This window comes from Motacilla alba, chromosome 24 (assembly GCF_015832195.1).
Source record: "Motacilla alba alba isolate MOTALB_02 chromosome 24, Motacilla_alba_V1.0_pri, whole genome shotgun sequence".
Taxonomy (NCBI): Eukaryota; Metazoa; Chordata; class Aves; order Passeriformes; family Motacillidae; genus Motacilla; species Motacilla alba.
Window position 1 is genome coordinate 3,995,019 of NC_052039.1, and position 27,815 is coordinate 4,022,833.

General features: G+C 47.5%; 1 protein-coding gene across 12 annotated transcripts in view; it reads right to left on the reverse strand.

Moving 5' to 3' along the window:
• The window catches only part of GRAMD1B (GRAM domain containing 1B), a 152,893-nt gene that overhangs the window by 90,625 nt on the left and 34,453 nt on the right, over positions 1 to 27,815 (reverse strand). For 2 of the 12 annotated variants that reach the window (XM_038161289.1, XM_038161285.1), the window contains exons 1-2: positions 23,133 to 24,179; positions 9,141 to 9,218 (exon numbers count right to left, since the gene is read on the reverse strand). In XM_038161289.1, the coding sequence (XP_038017217.1) occupies positions 9,141 to 9,218; positions 23,133 to 23,494 (440 nt within the window). In that variant the 5' untranslated portion in view covers positions 23,495 to 24,179. Of the gene's footprint in view, positions 1 to 1,444; positions 1,593 to 9,140; positions 9,219 to 23,132; positions 24,291 to 27,815 lie in introns of those variants that run through there. The other 10 variants (XR_005259698.1, XM_038161284.1, XM_038161287.1 and 7 more) reach the window with 10 other exon arrangements.

Consider the following 27,815-nt stretch of genomic DNA (forward strand, 5'->3'; position numbering starts at 1 on the left):
GGCTGCCATGGGGGCTGCCCTGGGATGGCTTTTGGGGCTGGCTGTGCTCACTGCAGCCTGGCCCCTGAGGAAGCAGCAGTGACGAGGCTGATGAGAGGGCAGAGCTGAGCAGGGAGCTCCACGGAGCCGGAGCTGCGCAGGAGGCAGCGGGCTCTGCTCTGCTCTCAGATTTCTCCCATCACAGGCAATTCCATTTTAAAGGAGCAGCTGCCTTGGAGCCTTTTGCCAGATGCACTGCTGCTGTGGGGTAAGATGCAGAAAGCTGGGAGGATGAATTCTCTGTTGAAACGAAGGAAGTTGGATGGCAATGGTTACTGGAATGGAATTCTCAAGGGCAGAACTGACCAAGCAGACTGGCCACTACCACTATCCCAGCTTCCCCAAATCTCCTGAAATGGGAGGAAGCACCTGGTGAAAAGTGTGCATGTTCAGCCCAGAAGGAAGCCAGGGGATGCCTTGCAGAGGTAAAATCCATGAAAGGATGTCCCACGCTCCTCTTGAATGGTTGGTACCTCTCCTTTTTGACTGCTGACTATGAAATGGGAAGATGCACACGTTTCCCAAGGTAACCATTGCAAATCTTCTCATATTCCAAAGATTTACAGCACTGAAAGCACAGAACAGGCCATGATGAGGGGTGTGTGTGCGCTGACTGCAAAGTCAGGAGAGAGCTGCTTTGTTCAGCACACAGGAGCAGGAGGATCCTTCACCAAACCAGTGAGAAACACCTCAAATTCCCGGTTCAGACCAGTGGAATTTTTCTGTTCCTACAGAGAATGAAGAAGAAATGCCCTGCATCGAGCAGCTGCATTCAGAAAGAGCTGATGGCTGTGAGATCCAAAGGTCTCGGTAAGGACAGCAGCACAGGTATTCCAGCTGAAAGAAGCAATTCCCAGATCCCTTCCCAGCACTGCCTCCCTGCCCCAGCCCCGGGGGAAGCTGAGGCAGCACCACTGTGCCTCAAGAGCAATTTCTCCTCCAGCTGCTTAGGCAGAAGGATCAGCATCCCCTGTGCCTTCAGCTTCCCTCAGCCAGGGCTGTGACCAGCCAAACTCCAGTTCACTGTGGGCCCAGGTCCTCCAAAAACTCCAGGGGGAGGACAAAAGGAAATATGCTGTAAAAAACAAACCTTTTTGTGCCCTCCAGTCCTGCCTGCCAGTATAGTGGCTCCACAAGTGGGTTTGTCTCACTTCTCCCTGCACTGTTTCTCCTCACCTGTGCATTTATCCTTTCCCTGCCCACTGCACACCAAAGAAGTCACTACAAATTCAGAGATTTTGCCCCATCTCATCCCCAAGATTAAGAAAAGCTTGAAATCTCTGAGATTTTATTAAAAGCAGAATCAGATTAAAGCTGTAGCAAGGGGCTCCTACCCTGGGACACCCTTTCCACTCCACTGCTTTGAGCTAAAAATCTCTGTAAAAAGGGAAAATGCGGCACTTACTCCTCACAGACACCAGCAGCAGCAGCTCCATCTGCTAACACAGCTCTTCAGCACAAGAAGGGACACTCTGGGGTCCAGCTGGGATGTCTGACATCACATTTTAGAGTTTTATTAAGTGGATGCACATTTCCACCTTCCAGGAAGTCTTCTGAAATGGGAAATTCCCCTTTTAAACTGGATTTTGGCTGCAAGGAAGCTGAGGGATGTGTTCTATTATGTGCATTCTCACATATGATTTGTCTTCTCTGTTGGTTAGACCCACAGATGGAGTTCTGTTTGCCCAAGATCACTTTTCACTTCCCCTTAACCAGCACACCAGGTCCCAGAACATCCCCTAGGAAACTCTACACCCAAATAATATGAACCAAATATTTTTGTCCCAACAGCAAACCGGATTTGCAATGATTCACAAGGAAAAGATGTTAGGGGGGAAAAAAAAAAGGGTTCCTGGAGAGCTGCACCCCATCCCACCCCATTTTAACTGAGCACCACCTTTGTGGCACTGCAGTGCACTCAGCAGCCACCCCACACAAAAAAGCAAGGGACAAATGCACTCCCAGAGCTTTTTTTCCGTGCAGCAGGAGCACCTGGCACACTCACGGCATGAGTCACATCTTGCTTTCTGCTGCCAGCCCAGCTGAAACGTTCCCAGCACGGAGGCAGGTGGGTTTCTGTGACAGGCACACAAAGAGGTGGTGCCCACACTCTGCTTTTTCTCAGGGAGCCCCGCGCTCCTTTCCAGCATCCATTCATTCTGCTCTCATGACTAGTACAGCCAAGGTTCCCCAATCCTTCGGGTTTGGGCACGTGCAGTGAGACTGGAAGGACAGTTCTAAGCCCCTCAAGGCATCCCACAGAGGGATTTTATCCTGAATTTTATCCAGCTCCAGCTTAACAAGGCATCCCCGCGAGACGAGGCGGGCAACTCTGACTGAGAGATTTACAGCCAAGTCTGCAGTGCAAACCCCTCCCTGCAGAAACCCCTCTGTGCAGAAACAAACAGAATTAACACCAGGCTGCCCTGTAAACCCTCCCAAAACCCTTCCTTCTGTGCCAAACAAACCCTCCCAAAACCCTTCTGTGCCCAACAAACCCTCCCAAAACCTTTCTGTGCCCAACAAACCCTCCCAAAACCCTTCCTTCTGTGCCCAACAAACCCTCCCAAAACCCTTGTGTGCCCAACAAACCCTCCCAAAACCCTTCTGTGCCCAACAAACCCTCCCAAAACCTTTCTGTGCCAAACAAACCCTCCCCAAAACCTCCCTTCTGTGCCCAACAAACCCTCCCCAAAACCCTTCTGTGCCCAACAAACCCTCCCAAAACCCTTCTGTGCCAAACAAACCCTCCCCAAAACCTCCCTTCTGTGCCCAACAAACCCTCCCCAAAACCCTTCTGTGCCAAACAAACCCTCCCCAAAACCTCCCTTCTGTGCCCAACAAACCCTCCCAAAACCCTTTTGTGCCCAACAAACCCTCCCAAAACCCTTCTGTGCCCAACAAACCCTCCCAAAACCCTTCTGTGCTCAACAAACCCTCCCAAAACCTTTCTGTGCCCAACAAACCCTCCCCAAACCCTCCCTTCTGTGCATCTTTGGCCTCCCCAGCTCTGGCTGGGACCAGTTCAGCTCTGTGAGACTCTCTGCTGGTTAATTTTACAGCAGAACTGAAGTCTCAGTGCTGCAACAGGAGCCCACAGTGGCTTTGTCTCTCTTTCCTGGTCTTGCCCTTGATTAGGCCAACAATTGGACCATTTTCAGGCAATCTCAGAGAGCCCCAGACAGGCCACACATCCCCTCTCAGAATGGGCTCCTTCTCTCTGCTCGGTGCCGGGCGGAGCAGAACAAATCTGAATTAATCCCCTCACCAAGCAGCCCTGCTCTCCACAGCCAGTTGGCACCTCACAGCAAAGGCTGCTTGGGAGCCCAGCCCTGAGCAGGGCATGGCAGCTGGGCAAAAGCTAAAATGGGAGCCATCGTGTACCACGGGCACTGCCTCACTGCAGGGCCCCAGTGAGAGCACAGCCTGGGCACTGCCAAGCAGGTGAGCCACACCTGGACGCTCAGGGAGCACAGGGAAACGCCTTTGGGTCACTCACACCCATGAGAATTGGTGTGAGGAATTGAAAAGAACAGAAATGTGAAGTTACAGGCCCCAGAAAGCATCCCAGCCTCTTCTCCACTGTAATGTTCCACGAATCCCAGGACACAGAGCTGATGGGGTGCCCATTACTCACAGCCCGCACGTGAAGTGTGGCTCCACAACAAACCTCTGCTCTTGGGAACAGGAGGGGAGGGCAAGGAGCCTGCCCAGTGTCTCAGAGAAGGACAAAGAGGGGCATTAAAACACCTCTGCACCTCCTCCTCGTGTTCCTGAGCATCGCTGGTGAGCGTCCGTCGGGCCTGCCCTGCACCCCGTGCCTGGCAGAGCACAGCAGGGCTGATCTCATCCTGGCTGTGCCAGTCCACAAGAGCCAGAACCAGTCCAGAAAAGTCCAGAACTTTCATCAGAAACTAAAAAAGAACAGTGGTGGCATCTGAGGAACAGAGGGCACGTGGTGTTCACTGATTCTGCCAGGCTGGCACCCCAAGGGGAGCAGAGGTGAGCCTAAGCTGCTCTTGTCAGCCAGAGGTGAGAGGGGCAAGAAAGGGACATCATCTAAATATTAACCATCTTCCTAACAATAAAAAAACCTTCCAGCAGTCTGGTTAAACTCTCTATTTAGCATTAAGTCAAACTGGCTCAGAGTTTGGAGCTAGATTCAAATCCCAGCTCAATTCCAAGTGATTGCAAAAGCACCAGGGTTCAGATCAGGGAGCCTGTGAGAGCTCCAAGTCCTGGCCAGAAGAGTTTTAACAACCTCCCTGAAGACGATCCGTCTGTGAGGGGTGAAAGCTGCTCAGGGATCTGAGTGATCAGGGCTTTCCTGCCAGGGATCTCTGCTGGATCTCTGCAGGAAAAGGGGCTCAGAATGCTGTGCCAAAGGGAAAAGGACAGAGGGAGGAAGATGCAGGATAAACAAGCCCTGAGAACATCAATAATATGGAATTTATCCGTTTTTTCAAACTTTGACCTCCTTTCTGCTCTCCCCACAACTTCCTGGGAAAATTCAAGCAGCCAACAGAATTTCTTCAACTTGTCTCTGTCGCAAGCTTTCCCCTAATTCCCTGGAAAGCTGTCTGGTGAATTTTGATCCATCATTTGAGGAATCTTGATGAGATTGCTCAGAGCAACAGCAAGCCTTGCAGCCCCATAACTGCAGAATTAGGAGCTGCACAGATTAAGGAACTAGAATGAGATGCAGGATATATCAAAGGCAGAGATCTTAAAGCTAACTGTGCTTCCCCACTTCCTCCATTAGATATGAGCTCTGTGTAAATCATTTGGATTTACAGCAGTGTAAATGTAAATAATTTGGATTTATTTGGTTTTTTGTGTAAATAGGTTTGTTTTTTTTTATTATCTTTTGTAAACTACCACTCACTTCCCTCTCCTCCATTTCCTACCTTGCTTTCCATGCTCTTCTCTCCTCAACAGTTTCTCTCCTCCTTAGGCTGAATCTAAGGACTAATTCTTCCTCTGGTTCAGCAGCTTAATTTTTAATTAAAACACGCTTTGCATCCTTAAACCTGATGGGTGCCTCGGACAAAGAACAAGTCCTTGGATCAAGCTCATGAATTTGGGGTTAATTTGGTGGAAATTCAAGGTAATTCATGCATAACTTTGTCTCCTTTCAGTGATTATGGGGTCCCTTATGTGCACAGATCTGTGCTCAACCCCAGCCTTACCCAGCCCTGGAATTATTTTAACTCAAGAACAATTATTTGGACCCTCTGCCTGAATTTGTACTCACACAGAAGTGATATTTCAGCATCTGAGCAACTCTGACCTAATTCCCCACCTCTGTTTTCCTGTGAGGTAAAAGAGGAATTCTCCTGATTTCATAAACAGCCACACAAGTGACTCAGCCAGGCAATCAGCAAGCAAAGATCTGAGTCCTAAATTCACACCCTGCCTCTTTCCAGCACATCCCACTAAATCCTTCCAGCTAAGAACACCCATGAAGGACATTATTACCCCAAAATGAAGTGTGGCTCCCTCTCAGCACAACAGGCACTGTCACTGTCGTGTTTTTTCTCCTGAGAAGCTGAAGAGCCTCAGGAAAGAAACGCCAGCAATCATTTTCTGCTGCTGTGGAATGCGGCAGGTGAGTCTTGGATTGGTCTCACGTGAATTGTTTTTACTCAATGACCAATCCCAGTCCAGCTGTGTCAGTTTTTGTTATTCTGTTTTATTCTTGTCCAGCCTTCTGTCCGTGCCTCTCTTTCTGTTCTTTAGCATAGTTTTAGTATAGCATTTGAAATAGAATATAATATAGATTTAATATAATATATTTATAAAATATATATTTGATATAATATAATATAATATAATATAATATAATATAATATAATATAATATAATATAATATAATATAATATAATATAATATAATATAATATAATATAATATAATATAATATAATATAATATAATATAATATAATATAATATAATATAATATAATATAATATAATATAATATAATATAATATAATATATCAGCCTTCCGAAACATGGAGTCAAGATTCTCCTGCCTTCCCCTGTCGGGGTTGCATGCAAATCCCACGAGGCACGGCAGAGACAGAACTTACATGGATTTGCAGAGGGACAGTTTTTTCCTCAGGGAGGAGACACAGGGGTGGCACACCTGCCTGGCCCCCGTGCCACAGGACGCTGTGCCAGGGCAGGGCTTCTGGACCATGGCAGCACCTCCCAAGGCAGCAGCAGCACTCACACCTCCAGAGGAAGGATTGCCAGAGAGCCCCAAATGCATCCGGAGCAGGGCAGAATGTTCAGTCTTCTCCTAAAACCTCCAGGAGCTCCCTTGGGACCCCCTCGCTGAGAAGGGAGCTCCAGCAGCAGTGCCTTTGGTGAAGATCCTGCCTGGGCGGGTTCCGGCCATCCTCAGCTGCGTGTCCTGCCTTTTTTCAGCTCAGCAGCCCTTTGCTTTTGGCCGGGCAGCTTCTTTCAGCACTGTCCCAGCTGTCCTGAGGCGGGTGCAGCTCGTTCCCTGCTCTGAGCATCCCGGGCTCCTCCTGTTCCTGCTCTGCTCTGGGATGCCAGGGCAGCGTGCCAAGGCAAGGTGCACCTTCCAGGGCACAGCACCTGGCTCCCTGCCCTCCTTTCTGCTCACATCCTCCAGCTCTGATGAAAGCCTGGGTGGCTGTGGGGTTTTTAGGGGTTTTTTCAAGATCTGGTGTGCAATAGCCAATGGAGAAGTGACCAGAACTGCCTTGGAGTTCTTCAAAACAGAAGCTCAGAGCTTCAGATCTGTGCTTGGAGAGCCCTTTGTTACTGGTCAAAAGATATCACCTAAAAGCAGCAAAAATTAATCCTCCTCATTCCATTTCTGGGGGATCTAAAGGACTCAAATGCCTCAGAAGCAACCTTCATCTGTGTTATTTGTAAGAGCAGACAACAAGCTCCCAAAGGCTCTGTCAGCCTTCTCACGAATTCCTGTCCAGCTTACATCAGAAGGTGAGCTTGAGTGACTTTTTGGTGAAGTTTCATGAGCACAAACCACCAATATCCAAAGGAAGACTGTGCCAGTGGAGGCTGAGGGAATTGCATCAGCAAATCAGACCAAAAAATGAGTAGAAAAGGTAACCTATGATCCCTCACATGGATCATTTTAGGATCCATGCAAAGAGAGGCTAATTGTAATTAAATTTAGGCAGCAGGAATGTTGCTGGTCCTAAATAAAAGAGGTCAGTAGAGTCAGCATTGCTCTGGCTTTGCATAAATAGTTTTGAAATCAGCCCCTTCCAGCCAGGAAAATATTGTTAGCACCAACCTAAATGTTCCCTTTAAAATCCATCTGAAGCAGGCAGCACCTCCAAATGATTCCCTGCTGCCACAGCCAGAAATGTTTTAACAAACCCTCACCCTGTTTCACCTGTGGAATTCCAGCTGAAATGGAATTTCACCTCACCCAGAGGTGATGCCCTCAGACCCCCCCTGCTTTGCTGTCCCACTCCATTTCCTGGCTGCAAACAGTCACCTGCCAGTCAATTAGGGAAGTTTTGTTAATTAGTCTGGGCTCCACGGCCATGGGGAGATGGATAATTGGAGGAGAAGGTGAGCTACAACTCCCAAGTGCTGATTCTGAGCAAAAACCCCTCGTGGGATATGGAATTTTAAAATGGGATATTAATTGGCTCCTTAGGGTCACCCTCGACTGAGTCAATTCCTGCTGTTTCAGGGGCTGGATGCATTTCCCCACTTTCAAACTGATGAAAAATGCAGCTTTTTAAACACTGCTAAAACCAACATAAATCACATTTCGTCTTTAGATGGCTCTAAGAAATGCAAGGAAAAGAAATCAGCGATAACTCAGGGCTCACAGCTCATGCCCAGCCCAAGAAAACTCAGCAGATTCAGGCTCAAAAGTTGATCTACAAGATGCAGCAAAACTCCTCATCACGTGGCTCTGAGCAAAGCAACATCCATAAATCATGCGCCCAAATGAACACCAAAAATCAGTTTTCAACAGCTTTTGTGCCAATGCTGCAATTTGAAACTGTCATTAATCAACCCAATTAAATCAACCAAATTAAAGTTTTTTCTGGAACTTCACTGCACTTCTCAGCCAGGTGCTGCACACAAGTTAACCCAGCTTAAATCTAGAGTTCAGGTCTGCCACGACACAAAAAAGTGAACAAAACAACCGAGCTCAGAGGTGTCTTTGCTGAGGAAAGGATCCCCCCAGGAAATTCCATTTGTGGGTTTTTAAGGATCAGAGGTGCTAATTGCCAGCACGCAGCACGTCTGATGAAGCTGCTACAGCAGCTGGAGTTTGGGGAAAGAGCCCCAAAAGAAAACTCTGGCTGGTTCAGGGGCTGGATGCATTGTGCCGTGTAGCAGGCACTGGCCCTGCGAACCTGCCTTGGCGTTCAGAGGCAGAATGCTGAGTCAGGATGACTGGACAATAGGAGCCCCTCTCTCCCGCTTTCGGACCCTGGCTTATCTCTGTGTAAGGCTATAGGTCACTTTCCTTTAACCCTCACCATTGGACAATTCTCAATCCTCCCTAACCCTATATAAACCCCTGTTTCTGCCCGGCTCGTTGGAGCCGCTGTCCCTGAGACCCTTCGAGACACCCCGTGGAAGAGCTACGAAGAAGACCAATAAAGACATCGTCTTGGAACCTCATACAGAGCTCTCCTCTCTTTCCTGGTCTTCTGAGTGCCTGCTGCGTGCCCCAGCCGAGCCTAGCAAGTCCATGAGCTGAAATCACTCATGAGCTGAGAATCACTGAGCTGAAATCACTAAAGGCTTGCTAAGGCATAGGCTGGAGGCACTGCCAGAGCTTGGGCTGATTATCCCCCCTCAGAGCTGAGCTACCCGGCTTTGATGCAGCTCCTGGGTACACTCCGTAGCCCAGCCAGCGGCATTAGTGCCGTGTTCAAGGTGATGAAAAATGCAGCTTTTTAGACAAAAATTCTGGCTGGATTCATTGTCCCACATGCAAGGCGGTGAAAAATGCACCTTTTTAGACATTGAGAAGACCAACTGAAATCCCATTTTTGTCACCCAGCTGTGAGAAAGACAAGGAGATGAAAGCAGCTCCGCAGGTGAGGCGTCCCCCCGGCGCAGACTCACCTGTCCTCCCGCATGGAGGGGCTCAGGAAGCGGGCAGAGTCATCGTCGTGGCTGCTCTGCTGGCTGCTCTGCTGGCTGCTGCAACACAAAACAGGCACAGTCAGGGCTGGGCACCCTCCCGGGCACACTCAGCTTCCATGCAGATCTCACCGGACAGCTTTGGGAGCTCTGGGACACTCAGCAAAATCCAGATCATAGATCTGACCTCCTTTAAACACTCAGCAACATCCAGATTGAGGAAAACATCTTTGTGACCTCTGGAACACCCAGCTTCAATCCAGATCATAGATCTGACCTCCTCTAAAACACTCAGCAAAATCCAGATTGAGGAAAACATCTTTGTAACCTCTGGAACATTCATCTTAAATCCAGATTTCAAAAAAAAAAAAAAAACAGCTTTGTGACCTCTGGAACACCCAGCTTCAATCCAGATCATAGAAAACAGATCTGTCTGACCTCCTCTGGAACACTCAGAAAAATCCAGATTGAGGAAAACATCTTTGTGACCTCTGGAGCACCCAGCTTAAATCCAGATCTCAAAAAAAAAAAAAAAAACCAGCTTTGTGACCTCTGGAACACTCAGTTTAAATCCAGATTGAGGAAAACATCTTTTTGACCTCTGGAACACTCATCTTAAATCCAGATCTCAAAAAAAACCCCAGCTTTGTGACTTCTGGAACACTCAGCTTCAATCCAGATCACAGAAAACAGATCTGTCTGGCCTCCTTTGGAACATTTAATTTAAATCCAAATTGAGGAAAACACAGACAGAGCTGGGTAACCTCCTGTAAAACATTCCATTTAAATCCAGATTGAGGAAAACAGATCTGTCTGGCCTCCTCTGGAACACTCAGCTTCAATCCAGATCTCCAAAAGCAGCTTTGGGACATCTGGAACGCTCATCTTAAATCCAGATCTCAAAAAAAAACAGCTTTGTGACCTCTGGAACACTCAGCTTCAATCCAGATCTCACAAAACAGCTTTGGGAGCTCTGGAAAACTCAGTTTAAATCCAGATCATAGAAAACAGATGTGTCTGACCTCCTCTGGAACACTCAATTTTAAATCCAGATCAAGGAGAACACTGACAGAGCAGGGTAACTCCTCTGCAACACTCAGCTGTAAATCCAGACTGAGGAAAACAGATCTGTCTGACCTCTAGAACAGTCAATTTTAAATCCAGATCAAGGGAAACACAGACAGAGCTGTTTGACCTCCTTGGGAACACTCAGCTGTAAACCCAGATTATAGAAAACATCTTTGTGACCTCTGGAACACTCAGCTGTAAACCCAGATCACAGAAAACATTGTTGTGACCTCTGGAACACTGTCTAAATCCAGATAGAGGAAAGCAGATCTTTGGGACCTCTGGAACACCCAATTTAAAATCCAAATTGAGGAAAACACAGACAGAGCTGGGGAACCTCCTCTGGAACACTCAGCTGTAAACTCAGATCACAGAAAACATCTTTGTGACTTCTGGAACACTCAGATCCAGATCCCAGAAAACATCTTGGTGACCTCTGGAACACTGTCTAAATCCAGATGGAGGAAAACACATCTTTGTGACCTCTGGAACACTCAATTTAAAATCCAGATCAAGGAAAACACAGACAGAGCTGGGTAACTCCTCTGGGACACTCAGCTGTAAACCCAGATCACAAAAAAAACCATTGTTGTGACCTCTGGCACACTCAGTTTAAATCCAGATTGAGGAAAACAGATCTTTGTGACCTCTGGCACACTCAGTTTAAATCCAGATTGAGGAAAACAGATCTTTGTGACCTCTGGAACACTCAGATCCAGATCCCAGAAAACATCTTGGTGACCTCAGCTGCAGATCCAGATCCCAGGAAGCACAAGGTTCACGCTCCACGTTTGGGGTTGAAAGGAGGAAGCAACAGGAGGCATTAAGTCTAAATGTGATTCACAACCAGCACCAGGGTTTGGAGTCTCCTAATCTCACTGAGACTTTCCTGAGAACTTCCTGAAATAGAAAAGTGACCTTGCACATCACCTGGGCAGCATCTCATCATGTCTTACAGCCGAGCACTCCAACACCAGGCTGCTGGGTGTTCATACCCTCCCCACTCCCAGGCAGAAGTAGGAACGAGCAGTAAAATCCAACTTTTGAAGCAGCCAGTGCTGAATTTCTGGCCAGACTTGCAAGCTGAGCCCACAAGATGTCACTGTCCTCCCTGAAATGGGCGTTTTGTGGGCGATAATTGAATTTTTTCCTGCACATTTCTCCCGTGGAGCTCTCCTCAATGCCCCTGTGGCAGCTCCAGGGGCGCTCAGGGCTCCTGCTGCAGCTGATTCTGCCTCCAGGTGAGGCTGGAGGGCTCCTGGCCACATTCCCCCTGCTCTGCTGCCTCTGAAATCAGGCAAAGCAGCAGCACAAACTTGTCTGGAAACTCAGACTGGGATCCAGTTCTCTCTTGGCAGGATCTAAATTTAATTAAATTACTTATCACTGCTTGCAGTCACAGCTCTGCTGCACACCACAGACCTGCACGCCACAGAAACACAAATACGGGATAAAATAAACCTCCACCAAATTACATCCTGTCATTCTGAAGAGCAATTTTTATGCAGTAACATCTCTTTTGGGGGAAACAGCACCAAAACTGCAAATAGCACATTTCCATGAAGTGTAATAATTAAACTTGATAAATTAAATTGATAAATTAAATTAAATTGATAATTAAAACAAATAAAGGGACGGGTTTTCTCTTCTCCCTTCTATTTTTTTGCCAAAGAATTTGCAGTTTCTGCAAGGAATAAAAACCCAATTAATCTAAATTTCATTCAGTATTTTCCTCATCCACCTTCATTTTGACCAGCTGCTTCTCTGAGGCCACCAAGGGCTGCACCTTATTGCAAATGACCTCCCTGAGAGCACAGCACCTGGCTTGGGGACACATTTGGCATTTGGGGGACATCACCTGGCACTGTCCCCTCTCTGTGCCTCTCCAGAACATTGGTACAGCCACGACAGAGAGGAGAGGAGAGCAGGCTGAAGCTTTCAGAAAAGTGAAATTAGTGATCAATAGTTATAAAAATATTAGAATACAGAAATACGGAAATACAGAAATGCAGAAATAAATACAGAAATAAATACAGAAATACAGAAATACAGAAATAATACAGAAATACAGAAATACAGAAATACAGAAATACAGAAATACAGAAATAAATACAGAAATACAGAAATAAATACAGAAATACAGAAATACAGAAATAATACAGAAATACAGAAATACAGAAATGCAGAAATAAATACAGAAATAAATACAGAAATAAATACGGAAATACAGAAATCAGCCTCTGAGGCTGGGCTTAGGAAAGCACAAAATTCCTGCAAGAAGGGAAGGAGAATTCTGTATTGGCTCCCAGCTGTAAATCAACATTCCTAAGAGCAAATAAACTTTTTTCTTGCACTTCTGAGCTTCATTGTGGCCCAGCGGGCTGGGGAAGAGCAGAGAGGGAACCACATTTACCCTCCTGTGCCAAAGAATCCCCCCTTTGATCAGAGGAAGCGTTGCAGGGATTATTTCTCTGATTTCTTGTTTCTGCACGGCAAACCCTCCCACCAAACCTCCCCATTTCAGTCCAGCTGGAGCAGAGGGAACCAAACTTACCCCAGGAGAATCCCCAGACTGTCCCAGGCCAGCAGAGCTGGGAGCAGCACGTGCAAACTCCCTTTGGGACAGCTGAAATGAACCTTAGACCTCTTCCTGTTCATCCACCCCATAAAGTTCGCATTCCAAATGAGGGTTTAAAATTTAACAGGAGCCAGGTCCTGCAGCTCATTGCAATTCAACACCTCGGCTCCACATCGTGAGCAATTAAAACCAGAGAAAAATCACTTTTTACCCCCCTGCCCCTTCAGCGTGAGCTGTGCTTTGCACAAAGCTTGGGGAGCTTTTCCCACAACGTGAAATTATTTCAACCTCCTGGTTGTTAGGCAGCAAAGCTGTAAAATTCACTCAAATGCAGAGCCTGTTGTTTTGTGATGTTTTTCAGTCCATTTGAGGACAACCTGCTATTAAGTGTTCCTTTGGAACGGTGGAATGACAATTTAAAATATGGGATAATGACGGGAGCTAAGGAAAGGTGGGATTTGTTCTGAGGAATAACAAGGAAAGACGTATTCAGACAGAATTTTGTATCCACGGAGAAAGTCAAAAAGCTGATAAAACTCTGAGGAAATCAGCAAAACTGATTCTCTCATTCCAAAGCTCAGCAGTGATGAACTTGAATTTGGACAAGGTTTAAATCAGGTGTCCCTTTTTGGTTCCTATAATTTCTAAGACAATAAAAATACTTTCAGCTTTGTGCCCTGTGTTTTTTCCTTAATTCTCATGCAAACTCATTAGTTATTCATTTAGAAAATAAGAAAAACCCTCAACACAGATTAAGCAGGCCTTTTAACAATTCAGTCTTGGAAGATGCTGCTTCCAGCACTCCTCCACCAAGCCATTTACCCAGGAAAGCCAAGTACAAAACCCCCGTTTTTCTACTGACTCAACCCAGGTGTTCTGATCCCACACATTTTCTTTGAAGCAAATTTGAATTTTGCTGTTGTTGCCTTGAATATTTCAATATTTCTCCTGCACTTGGTATAGTTCTGACCTATAAACTAGATTTTGTACTATTGATATTTACTTTTAAAGGCAGAAAAGTCTCCTTTTATTCCAAGATTTCAGTCTCTGAAGGATGAGGCAGAGCATCCCTCCCGTCCCTGCTGCCTCGGTGTCCCTGGAAAATCCAGTCCCTGACCCCAAACTCTCTGTGGGGCAGGGACTGAGCCGGGAAAGTGTCAGGGGACTCCTGCAGGAGGAAAATGAGGGTGGAGGGACACCGAGGGGAAATGCCAGTTCCAGGGGTACCAGTGCAGGAGGGTTGTCCTTGGGCAGCCCTAAAGCTTTCAGCCTGAAAATTCAAAACCTGAAATTCAAAACCTTAAATTCAAAACCTAAAATTCAAACCCTAAAATTCAAAACCTAAAATTCAAATCCTAAAATTCAAAACCTTAAATTCAAAACCTTAAATTCAAAACCTTCAGAGCCAGATTCCCCCAGGTGCTGCAGGCTCCCAGGCTTGGAGAGCACGAGGAAAATCCCAGGATGGTTTGGGTTGGAAAGGACCTTAAAGCTCATCCCACTCCACCCCTGCCATGGGCAGGGACACCTTCCACTAGCCCAGGGTGTTCCAAGTTCCATCCAGCCTGGCCTTGGACACTTCCAGGCATGGAACAGCCACAGCTGCTCTGGGCCAGGGCCTCAGCACCTTCACAGGGAAGAATTTCTTCCCAATATGCCATCTCTGAACCTGCCCTCCTTCAGTTTAAGGCTGTTCCCCCTTGTCCTGTCACAGAATTCCCAGGATTCCCCCCACGTCCTTGTGAAAGCTCCCTCTCCAGCCCTGCTGTAACCCCCTTTAGGTGCTGGAAAGGCTCTGAGGTCTCCAAGAGATTCCTGAGAGCCCAACAGGCACCTCCTGCTCCAAACCTTCCCACCCTGCCTCGGTGTCATGGGTGGGGAGGGTGCAGAGCCACGTTTGCAGTCTAAACCCGATAGAAATGGTCAAAATAGATAAGGCAGGGTTGGAAATGTCACCCAGAGCTGGAACCTGCAGTGAAATCATCACCTCTCCTTGCTGCAAAGGGTTAAAAGGGGCAGCGAGGCCGAGTCCTCTCCTCTCCTCTCCTAATTCCTCTCCTCTCCTCTCCTCTCCTCTCCTCTCCTCTCCTCTCCTCTCCTCTCCTCTCCTCTCCTCTCCTCTCCTCTCCTCTCCTCTCCTCTCCTCTCCTCTCCTCTCCTCTCCTCTCCTCTCCTCTCCTCTCCTCTCCTCTCCTCTCCTCCTCCTCTCCTAATTCCTCTCCTCTCCTCTCCTCTCCTCTCCTCTCCTCTCCTCTCCTCTCCTCTCCTCTCCTCTCCTCTCCTCTCCTCTCCTCTCCTCTCCTCTCCTCTCCTCTCCTCTCCTCTCATTTCACAAAGGAAAACATCAACACCAGCCTCCCCCTCGGGCCAGGCAAGCCCTTTCACCCCATCTTATTTACACACCACCAGCAGACTGCCCTGTTCCCCTGAGCTGGGAACAGAACCCCCGGAAAGGCACGGGGACGAGGAAAATGGGAATGAATTGTTAAATTCCATCGGCAGGGCACGGATCTCAGATGGCCCAGTGGCAAATATTTGCTGACCAGATAAGATCTGCAGCGTTTCAGTGCCGGGCTGTTTGTAAATCACTCCTGTTCAATGCTCTTGGGTGACTGGTCACCCTAAAGCACACAAATACTGGAAGGCAAATATTTGAAAAGAAAACCACAAACTACTGCACAAAGGCAGTGAGGTTCAGACAAAAAATAAAAAATAAAAAAAAAAAGAAACAACCAAAAACCCCCAGGGCTGGTGGAATTCACAGTCACTTGGCACAGACTACCAGAAACAAATGGCAAAAAATCTGCAGTCCCAACGAACAGCACATCAGCACCCCCAGGAGACAGGCATGCAGCAGCTGAGAAAGAAAAAAAAAAGAAAATCACTTTTTTTTGGGAGCACTTTAGGCCTCATTTGAACCTGCAGGTTCAAAAAGGGAAAAGTTCCATTAATGCTGAGTTGTTACCAAGCCATCATTGTGTGTTTACAAATTTTGGATTACAAGAGACACCACAAGGATATTCCTAAAGACTTGGATCACTTTTCCATGATGGAAGGGGATCTAAAACCTTCATCTTGCAGCTTTTTGGTGTTTTGCTTTTCACAATCAGCAGTTTCTTAGGGAGAAAAGAAGAATCACACCACTCAGGTTCGTGCTCGTGGGTTTTCCAAAGCCACCAAAAGCAGGGAAGAGCTTCCCTCAGAGCCCAACAGCTTTCCCCATGAGACACTTGTCTTCCCAAAATCCTCAATTAACCAGCTCCAGCTACAAGCAAAAATGGGGGAGAAAAAGGATTTGCCCCTTCCATGATGAAATCCCAGCGGGGCCATCAGTTCTTCGCGCAAATGAGATTTTTACAAGAATTTCAGCAGAAATGAGCGAGCCCCGAACACACCCACTTCCCAATTCTTGCTGTGCTGCCCAGAGAGGAGCAGCCCCGTTTCCTCCCCGCCGAGGCAGAGCTGGAAGGTGGAAGTTCAGCAAAAACTGAGAACTGCAAAATTTAGAGCTGCTCGCTCTGCAGCTTCTCGGAACAGAGTGACCAAAACCCCCCCAGGGCTGCCCAGAGCTCCCCAACCACCCCAGCCCAGGGCTGGAGCAGCTCGCCCTTCACCAGGAAACTCCTCCATCATATTCCCAAAGATTTGGGTCACTTTTCCATAATTGAAGAGGATCTATAACCTTAATCTCGCAGCTTTTTGGTTTTTTTATTTTTCACAATCAGCAGTTTCTTAGGGAAAAAAAAAAATCACATCATTCAGGATTTTTCCTCTAGAAAATACCACAATCTTTTCCACACATGTTGAAGTCAGAAAAAGGGGAATGACCATTAATTTACTCCCAGAAATGCTCAGAGTGAATTTCAATTTAATTAAGGAAGGCAAAAGCATGATGGGCTACTTGAAATTGAAGGCTCATTTACCCTTACAAGCCAATTCAAAATATCTAAGCCACCAATTTGTGAATAATTTTAGCTCAAGTTCCAAGAAAGAAATTCACTGTTAACTAACTTATATCACTAGGAAGGTCAAGAGAAAGTTTTTTTAAGGAAAAAAAGGAGAATTTTTACCTCAGAATGTGAAGGGAAGCAGCCTCAGAGCCCAGTGCTGAGCAGCGCTGGAGCCTCCCCTCATTTGTTCCACACTTTGAGATAAGTTATCAGGATTTCATCTGAAAAACCTCCACATTTGCGTAGGTGGCAGCTCAAGAAACCTCCAGCTCCTCAGCACAGACACTCCTCTGAGCTGGGGTGGAATTCTTCTCATAATACATCTCATTTTTAATGTGTTGGAGGCATTTTAGGACTCAGACAAGTCTTTCCTTTTGGATGAATCCACAGTGAGCGTCAGAGTTTCCAGCAGAAAACCAGCCTGAATAAATTCATCTACAGAAGTGTCAAGAGCTGCTGCAAAGCTGCTCCAACAAAATCCACAGGTTTTGCATCTTTCGCAGCACCAGAATTTCATCCTTAACCAGTCCTGCTCTTAGGCCAAAGGGAGAGCTGTCCTTGCATTGAAGCCTGAATGATCTGCTCAGCAATTCTTGCCCCAAAACCACGTGCAGGTCCTGAAATCACAAGCAAGGCTGGCTTGGAGAAGTAAATCATAAATTCAAGCTGATCATCTGCCTTATGCCCACATCAGTAATGCATGCGGGTTGCACGCACAGCAAAATGCCACCAGGTTGAAGAAAAAGACATCAGCGTGTCTTAATAAAAAATAAAAATAAAAATAAATGTGTACCTGTGTGCAGGGTTCGTGGTTTATAAAGATAAATAACTTCATTACCTGGCTGGCAAATGATGGCTGAGGGGTAGAGGAGGAGCTGCCTGCATCCCTCATTTAAAAAAACATCCTATTTATCATCTGTACAGCAACCTTGAGGTTTGGACCATCACTCTCTGAACAAGGACACATTGCAGGGTCAGTCCTACCCCCAAGGAATTGCCTTCCTGCTCTCTCACCCTGGACACAGCAGGGCCAGGGCCAGGAAAGGCTCTCCCAGCCCTCCCTGGGGTTTAATGGAAGGAAAAGAACATTCTCCCTCCTGCTCTGCCAGCCTTGAGAGACCCAGCAGGTAAACAAAGCTCACAATTACCCAGGCTGTTAAAAACCAACCAGCAGGTGGGAGTTTCCGGGTGAGAAAAGCAGACCTGGAGCTCAGAGACGGCGTTTGGAGAGCTGAAAGCTTTGTTTATTCACGCGGATGCTCGCTGTGTGCTGATGGTCACAGAGCTCTTGCTCGGGGCCATGGCAGCAGGGCAAGGAGCGGCTCAGCTGCAGCACAGCCTGTGTGGGAACCCAGCACATCCCTCTGGGTGCCCTGCATGGCCCGAGCCGCTGGCAGGGGGCTCTGAGACCCTGGCAGCAGCCAAAGACACACGTGGGGTTTGGATCTGAGCCCGTGGAGCAAATCACCAGCTCTGTATGGAGAATTACAAGCCACACAAGTTCAGGTGTTGCAGTAGAAGTAGTCACGAAGTGAAAGGAAGGGTTTTTGAGTGCTGTACAGGGGGGTTTAAGCCAAGGGGTCCAAGTTTTGTCCATGGGGGTCAGGGGTTCTAAGATGGAGGGATCTGGGTTTGCCCTGTCCTCTTTCTTTCTCCTTCCCCGCCTCCATGTCTTTGGTGATGTTGGCACTCACAGATTGGTTTGGAGTAGAAAGTCACCATTCAATATAGATAGTAGGTATTGGGGGAAAGGTATAAACATGGAACAGGTAATGTGTGATATAAAAGATGGCAGCAGCCCCTGGGAGGGCAGTGTGCCTCTGTCTGAGCTGCTGAACGGGGACAGCAGCTCAGGAGAAGAATCTTTAGATAACCAACAATAAACAACCTTGAGACCGGATGACTGAAAGCTATTGAGTCTCTTTGAAGGCACAGCTTGGAGCAGAGACTTTTCCATCTTTTGGGGCCACCCCAATCCGGGGGAGAAACCCAACAACTGGCATCCGCTGGGTGGGCTGGAGACCCAACAAGCCTGCTCCCTGCCAGCTTTCCTGGGAAAACCCTGCCACCACCCAGGCACCTGCCCACGGGACGGGGATAAAAGTTACCAAGCTCCAAAAATGAACTTCCAGCAGTGTTGAGTTTGCTGGGTCCCCGGGATGAGGGAGGAAATGAGTGAATGTGACTCCATGATCTCAGAAGGCTAATTTATCATATCATATCATATCATATCACAGAATGCTATACTAAAACTATACTAAAGAATAGAGAAGGGATACAGACAGAAGGCTACAAAAAATGATATTGAAAATTTGTGACTCCTTCTAGAGTCTGACATGGCTGGCTGTGATTGGTCATTAAATCAAAACAATTCCCATGAAACCAATGAAACAATCCCCTGTTGGATAAACAATCTCCAACCACATTCCAAAGCAGCAAAACACGGGAGAAGCAATCAGATAATTATTGTTTTCCTTTTCCTCTGAGGTTTCTCAGCTTCCCAGGAGAAAATCCTGGGCAAAGGGATTTTTCAGAAACTGTGACAGTGACACAGCAGCTGGGTGGCAACTCAGCCAGAGAAATGGAGGGATTGGGAGCAAACTGTGTTTATTTCTGTTTATTCCTCCAGTGGGGGCCACAGCCTGATGGCTGCTGCTTGCACCAGGTGAAACTGGGGGATTTGCACACTCGTGGGGTGCCTGCACTCCCAGCACAGGGTGGCACACGCTGGGGAGCCCTGGGACACTGGGCAGGCCAAGCGCTGTCACTGAGCACCAAGTGAGGGGCTGAAATGAAAGCTTGGTGAAAGATCTGCTGCACAAAAGCCCTCAGCTGTTGCAAAAGGACACGAAATAAAACGATGCAGATGCTGGAACTCTAAGTAAGAAGAAGTGACAGTTTATTCCCTGACTCCAATATTTATAGACTTTCAAAAGTGACAGTGGATTGGAGGATGAAAGTGTTACTTCTCCAACGACACTGGACAAACTAATAGTCTATTAATCTTTTCTTCTTCCAAAAAAGAATGTGAAACAATAATTATTCACATAAAAGTGCGTGAGAAACTTCATTACAAGAATGTAAACATCAGAAGGCTCAGAAGAACTTAGAAGAACGGGGAGACACTCAGCACAGCTGTCCCTGCTGCCCTCAAACATCAGATGGCACAGAGGTGACACTGGGAGCATCTGTCACCAACAGCAGTGGCACAGCAGAGGACAGAGCAGGTGCTCTCTCTGACCCTGCTAAAGCAGCAAACAGGCAATTTCTGCTGTATAGCAGAACAGCTTCTTGCCCTGCAAAAGTTGCACTTCACTGGGGGCACAGCGAAGTTTACCCCAGGTCTGTGTCAAATGAATGCCACAAACCCCTCAGGGCTCATCGCCCTTTCCATCACCAGCTCCCCTCAGGTTCTGCTTGTGAAAAACGTGTATTTTATGATTGGCTTTTGGCAAATATTCAAATGAATATTATGTGTGTTATGTTAGAAAGTTCTGCTGTATTGGTTTTCTCAAGCAGTGTGTTAAATATAGTTTAGGTTATAACACAATGTTAAAATAGAAACTATGCTGTGCAAGATACTTTTTTTAAAGAGAGGAATGAGGTGCTCTCACTGAGACAGCAGCCACAGGACACCTCAATCTTTCCGAAAAAGAGAATTTATTGCTCACTTATCATGAGAAATTAACTTCTTCCCACTTCAGAGGAAGAAGCTGACACTGCCCAGCCAGAATCCTGTGTTTGAATGGAATTTATGCATCGTGGATGAGGTGTGTGAATATGCAACAGGCTGTTGCTTGTAAGGGTTAATCCTCTGTTAATGTGGGTCCTTTTTCGGGCTTATTTTGCCCAGAAAAGGTACCCAGACTGTCTGTAACTCTTTGTTCTTATTGTCTCATATTGTCCTAACCCTAATTGTCCAAATTTCTATTACTCTAATTTTATTACTATCTGTATAACCATTTTATTACAATTAAACTTTTAAAATTCTAAAACCAAGTGACTGGCGTTTCTCACAGCTCCTCTGGGCTGTTTGCTGCAGCGGGGGGAGAGCCAGGGATGATCTCTGCACTCTGCCAGCCACGGGCTCAGCACCGTGACCAATCCGGGCTTTCCACCTGGGCTAGGGAGGACAAAATGCCATTTTCCCACGGCAGAAGGGGTAGATCTGGAGCCTGCTGCACGTGGAGAAAGGAGGTACCAGGCTGCCTTTGGTATGCTACTGCCACCTGAGCCATCCACCACTCCAGCTTCCTTCCAGTCACTGCTTCGAAACATCACCAAAAAATCCCTTGGGGATGAATGAGCAGGAAGTTGTCAGCGTGGCAGCATGCGTAAAGGACAAATGTACAAGGAAACTTAGCTCTTTCTTCCACCTTCACACCAAAATAAACATGTCCTGGCCTGCCTGGAACTCATTCGCCATCAATAAATCCAAGTTAAGTCCTCAGCTGAAGGATTGGATCCTTCATCCTCTGAATTTTTACTTAATTGTTTGCACTGTCCAAAACTGAGTTTATGAAGGCAACTTTTTCCTTTTGGTTTAGTCATTTTATGACAGGTGTCATTGTTCCCTTCCCAACTTCAGACCATAACTTCAATATTCTGACACTTCAGCTCATGCCTCGTGCATTATCTTCCCCATTTTGTGTGCTGAGCCTGAATCCCTGCTTGCACCACCGCTGCTATGTGAAAATCAGGAATATTTCCTAAATCAGAAATATTTCCTCGACCAAGAGATGTTTTCAATGTTAACTTGTTGAGAGGGACTGTCAGATCCTCCATGGCATGCATTCATTGATGAAAGTTCTTTAAAAATTAATAAGCTGACAGACTGACCTTGCTAAAGGGACCTGATGAAAGAAAAATTATCAGATAATGAGTGGATATTGAAAGTTCTGCCCTGTAAACACTGAGGCACCACAGCAGGCAGTGAGTCAGTGTGGTTTGGTGGGTGCAGAAATGTTAAAGGTTTCTCTTTTTTTGGAAGTGCAGCACATCCTTTAAAACAACCCCACAGATCAGCTGCACAGGAGCTGCAAAGAGTGGAAGAAAACTCAGCCCACACTAAGCCAGCCTAAGGACTTAGAAACTTATATCCATTTCTTGGAGAAATCTTTAAAGTGTCTTGTGTGTTTGGGGCCTTCAGGAAAGGCAGATTGTTAAAGTAAGAGTTAATTCCAGTGTGTGTGGATTGTTAAAGGAAGAGTTAATTCCAGTGCGTGTGGATTGTTAGAGTTAATTCCAGTGTGTGTGGATTGTTAAAGGAAGAGTTAATTCCAGTGCGTGTGGATTGTTAGAGTTCATTCCAGTGTGTGTGGATTGTTAAAGGAAGAGTTAATTCTAGTGGATGTGGATTGTTAGAGTTAATTCCAGTGTGTGTGGATTGTTAAAGGAAGAGTTAATTCTAGTGGATGTGGATTGTTAGAGTTAATTCCCGTGTGTGTGGATTGTTGGAATTAATTCCAGTGCGTGTGGATTGTTAGAGTTAATTCCCGTGTGTGTGGATTGTTGGAATTAATTCCAGTGCGTGTGGATTGTTAGAGTTAATTCCAGTGTGTGTGGATTGTTAAAGGAAGAGTTAATTCCAGGGCAGTGGGGTGCCCTCAGAGGGTTACGTAAGGGGCAGCTTTATCTCCTGTGGCCACACAATACAATGCCTGGGCATGCGTTCCCTGTGCTGACAGGCTCTTGGAGGCCTTTGGAACGATTTGTGCCCTTTCCAGCCAAAGGACTGTGTGACTTTCAGGTCTGGAAAGCTGCCAAGGACCGAGGCCAGCCACCTTGACACACAGACCCACTGGGCTGCTCCGTGTCTCTCTCTTGTCCCCTCTTTGTCCCAGTGCTGAGCTAAGGATCTCGAGGGAAGTCTCAGTGGTAGGAATGAGCATCACCCAAAAACACTGGCAGGGTTTGGCATCATCGCTCCCACACCTGTGAAAATCAGAAATATTTCCTAAACCAAGAGATGGTTTTCAATGTTAACTCGCTGAGAGGGATTATCAGATCCCCAATGGCACGCATTCCTTGATGAAAGTTCTTTCAAAATTAATAAGCTACAGCAGAGAGGACACTCCTCTCTCTCAGGTCTCCTCAGGACACCTCAGCGAAGTTAAATCTTCTCACCACTGACCCACTGGCTCACTGTCACCCGGAGGACCACGAGTGAGGCCAGAGCCTTGCCCTGCCATTCCCAAACAGCTCCCAGGCCTTTTCCTCTGGCACCAGCACATCCAACCAACACCATGCCACATTCCAGCCAACAGGCGAGGACAAAGTCCGGGGAGAGAGGCACATCCAGGGAACAACAGCCCCTTCCAGCCTATTTTGGGCAGCATCACCTGGGGAGCAGGGAAGGGGAGCGGCCAGGGGACCTACCTGCTCTCACTGCACTCCTTCTTCTCTCGGACGCGCAGCCACTTCCGAAGGAGGAAGCGCTTGCGGCGCGGGGAGGCACTGGGAGTGGAGCAGTTGGACCAGGGGGTGTCCTCGTCACTGGAGGGGGTGATCTCAATGGATGGGAGCTGCAGGTATTCCTTGCTGGAGGAAGGAGACTCCTGGAACCTGCCGGCCTCCAGGCTCTGCTCCTGCACGTTCTTCATCCGCCTCATCTTGAAGCGCTTCCTGCGCAGGGTCGGGGTGGACGAGCTGGACCAGGCGCAGCCGCCCTCCAGCACCTGCTGCTCGGGGACCCGCAGCGCCGGGAGCTGCAGCGTTTCTGTCATGTTGGCAGCTGGCATCAGACGCCCTTTCTCCTTCTGCTCCCACCCCCAGGCACTTGGAGCTGTGATCTCGGCGTAAACCACACCGCAAAGCCACCGCTCGCCTTCCTCCTTCCTCCTCCCTCCGTCCCCGGCGCTGCCCTCCCTCTCAAGCAGGAAACCTCATGTTCTTCACGTGCTCTCATTGAACACCCAGCGCGGTGGGAGGGGATGCCCAGGACACACACATGTCACAAGGGAAGCCAGTTTCGAGTTTCTTTTCTCCTTCTCTCCTCTATAAAAAGTCCCTCCCCTGCCCGCTCTCTCTCAAAGCAGGTTTAGCTCTGCCACAAGGCTTGGCCGGGTTCCAGCCGCCCTCCCCGGCCCCCCTTTGCCTTCTGCTGGCTCAGGAAAGGAAAAGTCTCCCGGGGCTGCTCTAGGAAAACTCGGCTGCGCTTCTTCTCGAGAGGCGAGGCAAGCATGGAGAGGAGCGGCGTGGAGCTGTGGGGAGGGCAGAGAGAGAAACAGAGGGAGGGGAGGAACAAGGCTCGATAAAAATCAGGAAAAAGAGTAGCAGGAGCAGCTTGTGCTGTTTCTGTAGCGGGTGAGACACGCACGGGCAGCTGTCGCAAGTGTAACCGCGCTCCTAATCCCGAGAGACAGGGCTTGTGTTACCGAGTGCGCTGCTGCCACAAACCCGGCGGGGGAAAGGGCGAAGGAGAGGCGAGAGCCTCCCGGAGGAGCCAGCTGGGCTGGGTTGTCCCTTTTGTCCCTTTTGTCCCACCTTCCTGCTCGGCCAGCCCATCCCGAGAGGGAGGCAGCGAGCGAGCTTGGACTTTCAGACTTCTTTCACAATATCACAATAATTTCTCTCTTTTTCTGGTTGTTTGTTGGTTTTTTGTTTGTTTGTTTGTTTGTGGTTTTGATTTGTCTTGGTTTGGTTTTGGGGTTGGTTTTTTGGTTTTTTTTGGTGTTTTTTGGTCGCCATTGGCTGCTGGCAGAGAAGCCAGAGGAGGAGGGAGATTGAGGAGCAGCCAAAGCAGCAGCAGCAGCAGCAGCAGGTGGCAGCAGAACTGGTCGGGCTTTTAGCTCAGTTCCACACGAGTGAAAGCTGATTTAAAAGAGTTCTCTGGGGTGATGCTGCTTCCAAAATGCCGGTGGGGGACGGAGGGGGCGAGGAGCAGGAACCCACAGACACCACACAAGGACAGCCACACGTGCAGAGCGGGTTCCACAGCGGGACAAAGGCGCTGCAGGGGAAATTCCCGGGCACCCACACCCCAAGGGAGCTGCAGCCAGGGTCACACACCCGGAGCAGCAGCCACAGGACACGGCTTGTAAAATTCTGGTGACGAAATCAAATCAGGCAAAATGTTGTGACAGATTTCTCCATCGCTATCGTCTGAATTTCGCCGACTGATCCCACGTGAGGCCCTATTTTCATGTTAAAAAAATAGGATATAAAATTAAAATCCTCTAAGGCAGCGACTAAAACCCAGCTGCGTGAATTTCGAGCGTGCTCTCTCTCAAAAAAAAAAATCAACACAAAAACATCTCTAAATCAACCTGACACAGCTTCAGTTTTCATTGTTCAACAGCCTGAACCTTTAAAAATATTAGCTTCAGGTTAGAAAATATTTGTCAACCCAAATCAAAATAGTTACTTTTGCACGGACTGCCTTGGTTTGGTTTGAAAATAAACTTCACAGGAACTCTGAACATCAGAAACTGCCATCTAGGACAGAGCCCGTGTGTCAGGAGAGGGAGATTTATAGCAGCAGGAACAAGGGGAAGGAAACATTTCAGTGGAATGACAGAGCAGTTTAAATGCTCAAGTGCTATATTTAATTTCTGCACTGTCCTTTTTGCTCTGCTCATTCTGTAAGTTAATAGCCTGACAGCTCTTCAGATGGATTTCTGGAGAATCTGTCACCTTGGTATCCATGCACCAGGTGCACACACACAAACAGAATGCCTTCCACAAACACCCACTTAAAAAGGGAAACTCAGATAAATGCGGTTTGTTGTTTTCTTTTGAAGTCCAAGAAACAGAAATCTACAGTTCAGACAAAACACCAGGATTTCAAATATTGGCAATTTTTCTGAATGGGTAGCTTTGCACCTTCTCTGATCCCTTTTCTCCCACATCTTGCCATGATTTCTACCTCGTCACCACACAGTCTGAAGCATTCCTGGCTCCCTCATAACGCCAAAAATCACATTTCACCTTCTCCCCGTGGCTCTGGCAATCAAACCCCCACAGCATCGCTCCTGAGTTTTAACCCAGAGGATGTGAACCCTGCAGAGCCCCCTCCCTGCTCCAGGGGAGGGCACGAGCAGCCCTTTGGAGGTTGTGGAGGTTTGTTCCGTGCGTTAATGAGTTTGATCTCCTGTGGAATCTCTCATCAGCTGCACAAGAGCCTCATTAATTGCAGCAGCAAGTACAAATGGGGGCCAAAGCTCGAGCTCTGGTGTGATCCTTCGGCACAGTGGGCACTGCAAACCCTCAGCAATGGTCTAATTAATCCACAAGAGACTCATCCGGCCCAGAGCAGCTTTGGTAACTCCTTTGTTACCCAAGGAAAAGCTGGTGCTGTCACCAGGCTGATTTTTCACCCCGATCCCCACCCAACTCCAGCAGAGCTCACTTGGATTAAAGACCTTTCCCCACCTCCTCTGCACATGAAATAATTCTGTACCCTGGGAGTCCTTCTCACCAGCGCTGCCCCTTTAACTCCCAGCTCTCCAGGGATTCATGCCCAGCCCTCATTTGCGTTCCCGGCAGATTTTTATCCCGAGCGGGGATGTCGGGCACCTGCCTGATGCTCTGGGGAAAGGGAGAAGCTCTGCCACGGAGCCAGCTCCAGCGCCTGACCCGGAGTGAGAGATTCCAGCCTGAGCAAGGACTATTTCTGTCCCAGCCCCAGCAGCACCCTCTCCCAAGGCTCGGCTAGTGACTATTCCTGCAGTTTGATGATCCAGCTAATGATGGGTTTATTCCAGAAACAAATGCTTGTCGATGCTCCGGGTTGACCAGCAGCCTTTCTCCTCCTCAGATATTCTGGGTGCTCCAGGGCCCTCAGAAAAGGGCTGGCAAATGAAGCAATTAGGAAAGAAAAATCCGGTAAAAATATTAAAATCCCTTCCCTGAAGGAAGAACGTGAACTAATGGCAGCCCAGAATTTTTGGCAGACCTTTCCATAAGGGCTTTCGCATGGGTTTGAGGGATAGCAGGATGGGAGATGAATACAGAGTAGGAGCTGGCACTGAGAGTACACGGTAAAAAACCAATTTTATTAATTAAAAGCAGTTATTTTCACACACAGGAAATGCATTGCAGCTTCTTCAGAAGTTGAACTGAGTCACTCAGACCACATCTGGCTGCAGAGGCTCTGCCGGGCCAGGCAGAGAGAGTGGAGCACTCGCAGCCTGGGAAGAACTCAAGCAGAATTCCCCTTTTTCCCATAGTTCAGCATCATTTTCAAATGATTTCCCTCCCTGTGCACACAGCCGAGAGTGGCAGGTGCTGCATCAGGAACCTGCAACTCAGGCATGACCCTGCTCAGTCAAAATTCTGATTTTCCAAAGTTCAAAAACATGCAGGGAGGTTTTTTTGTTGGGTTTGGTTATTTGTTTGGGGTTTGTTGTTTGTTAGTTTGGTTTTTTGTGGGGTTTTTTTGTGGTTTTTGTTTATTTGTTTGGGGTTTGTTGTTTGTTACTTTGGTTTTTTTGTGGGTTTTTTTGTGGTTTTTGATTATTTGTTTGGGGTTTTTCTGGTTTTTGTTTGTTTGTTTGGCTTTTTTTTGGTTGATGGTGGTGGTGGTGGTTGGGGGATGTTTTTGTGAAAATTCTGGAGTAATTTTGTGATTTTTAAATGACAACCTGCTACATTTACCCACGTTTACTTTCCCATCCTAACCTCCTTCTGCAAGAACACATGTTATATTTGGAGCTGGATCTCAGACAGGGACATTTTGCTCTTTGCACATTAAATTAGATGAGTTCTATTACAATTTGAGGACCTGCTGCAGCAACTCGTGTTGAGCAAATTCTCATTTCAGTGCCCTCCCTGCCAGCAGTTGCTGTCCCCTGAGCAGGCAGAGCCCTTTGCTTCGGGCTGGGTGACACCTGATGCCCGCACGTGTTGTTTTCTGGAACCCCAGCACTGTTCCGAGGCAGATGGCACAAATTTCACAGTGACAGTCTGGGACAAAGACAGGTTCACACATTCCTCTTCCCCATTCCTCAGTTCCAGTTGAGGCTCATGCCTGCCTCAATTTTTCCCTCCTCTGTGCAACATTTCAATTAAAACTCCAGTCAAGCAGCTTTGGATAAATTCTATCAGTTCTTTCTGGCGTAG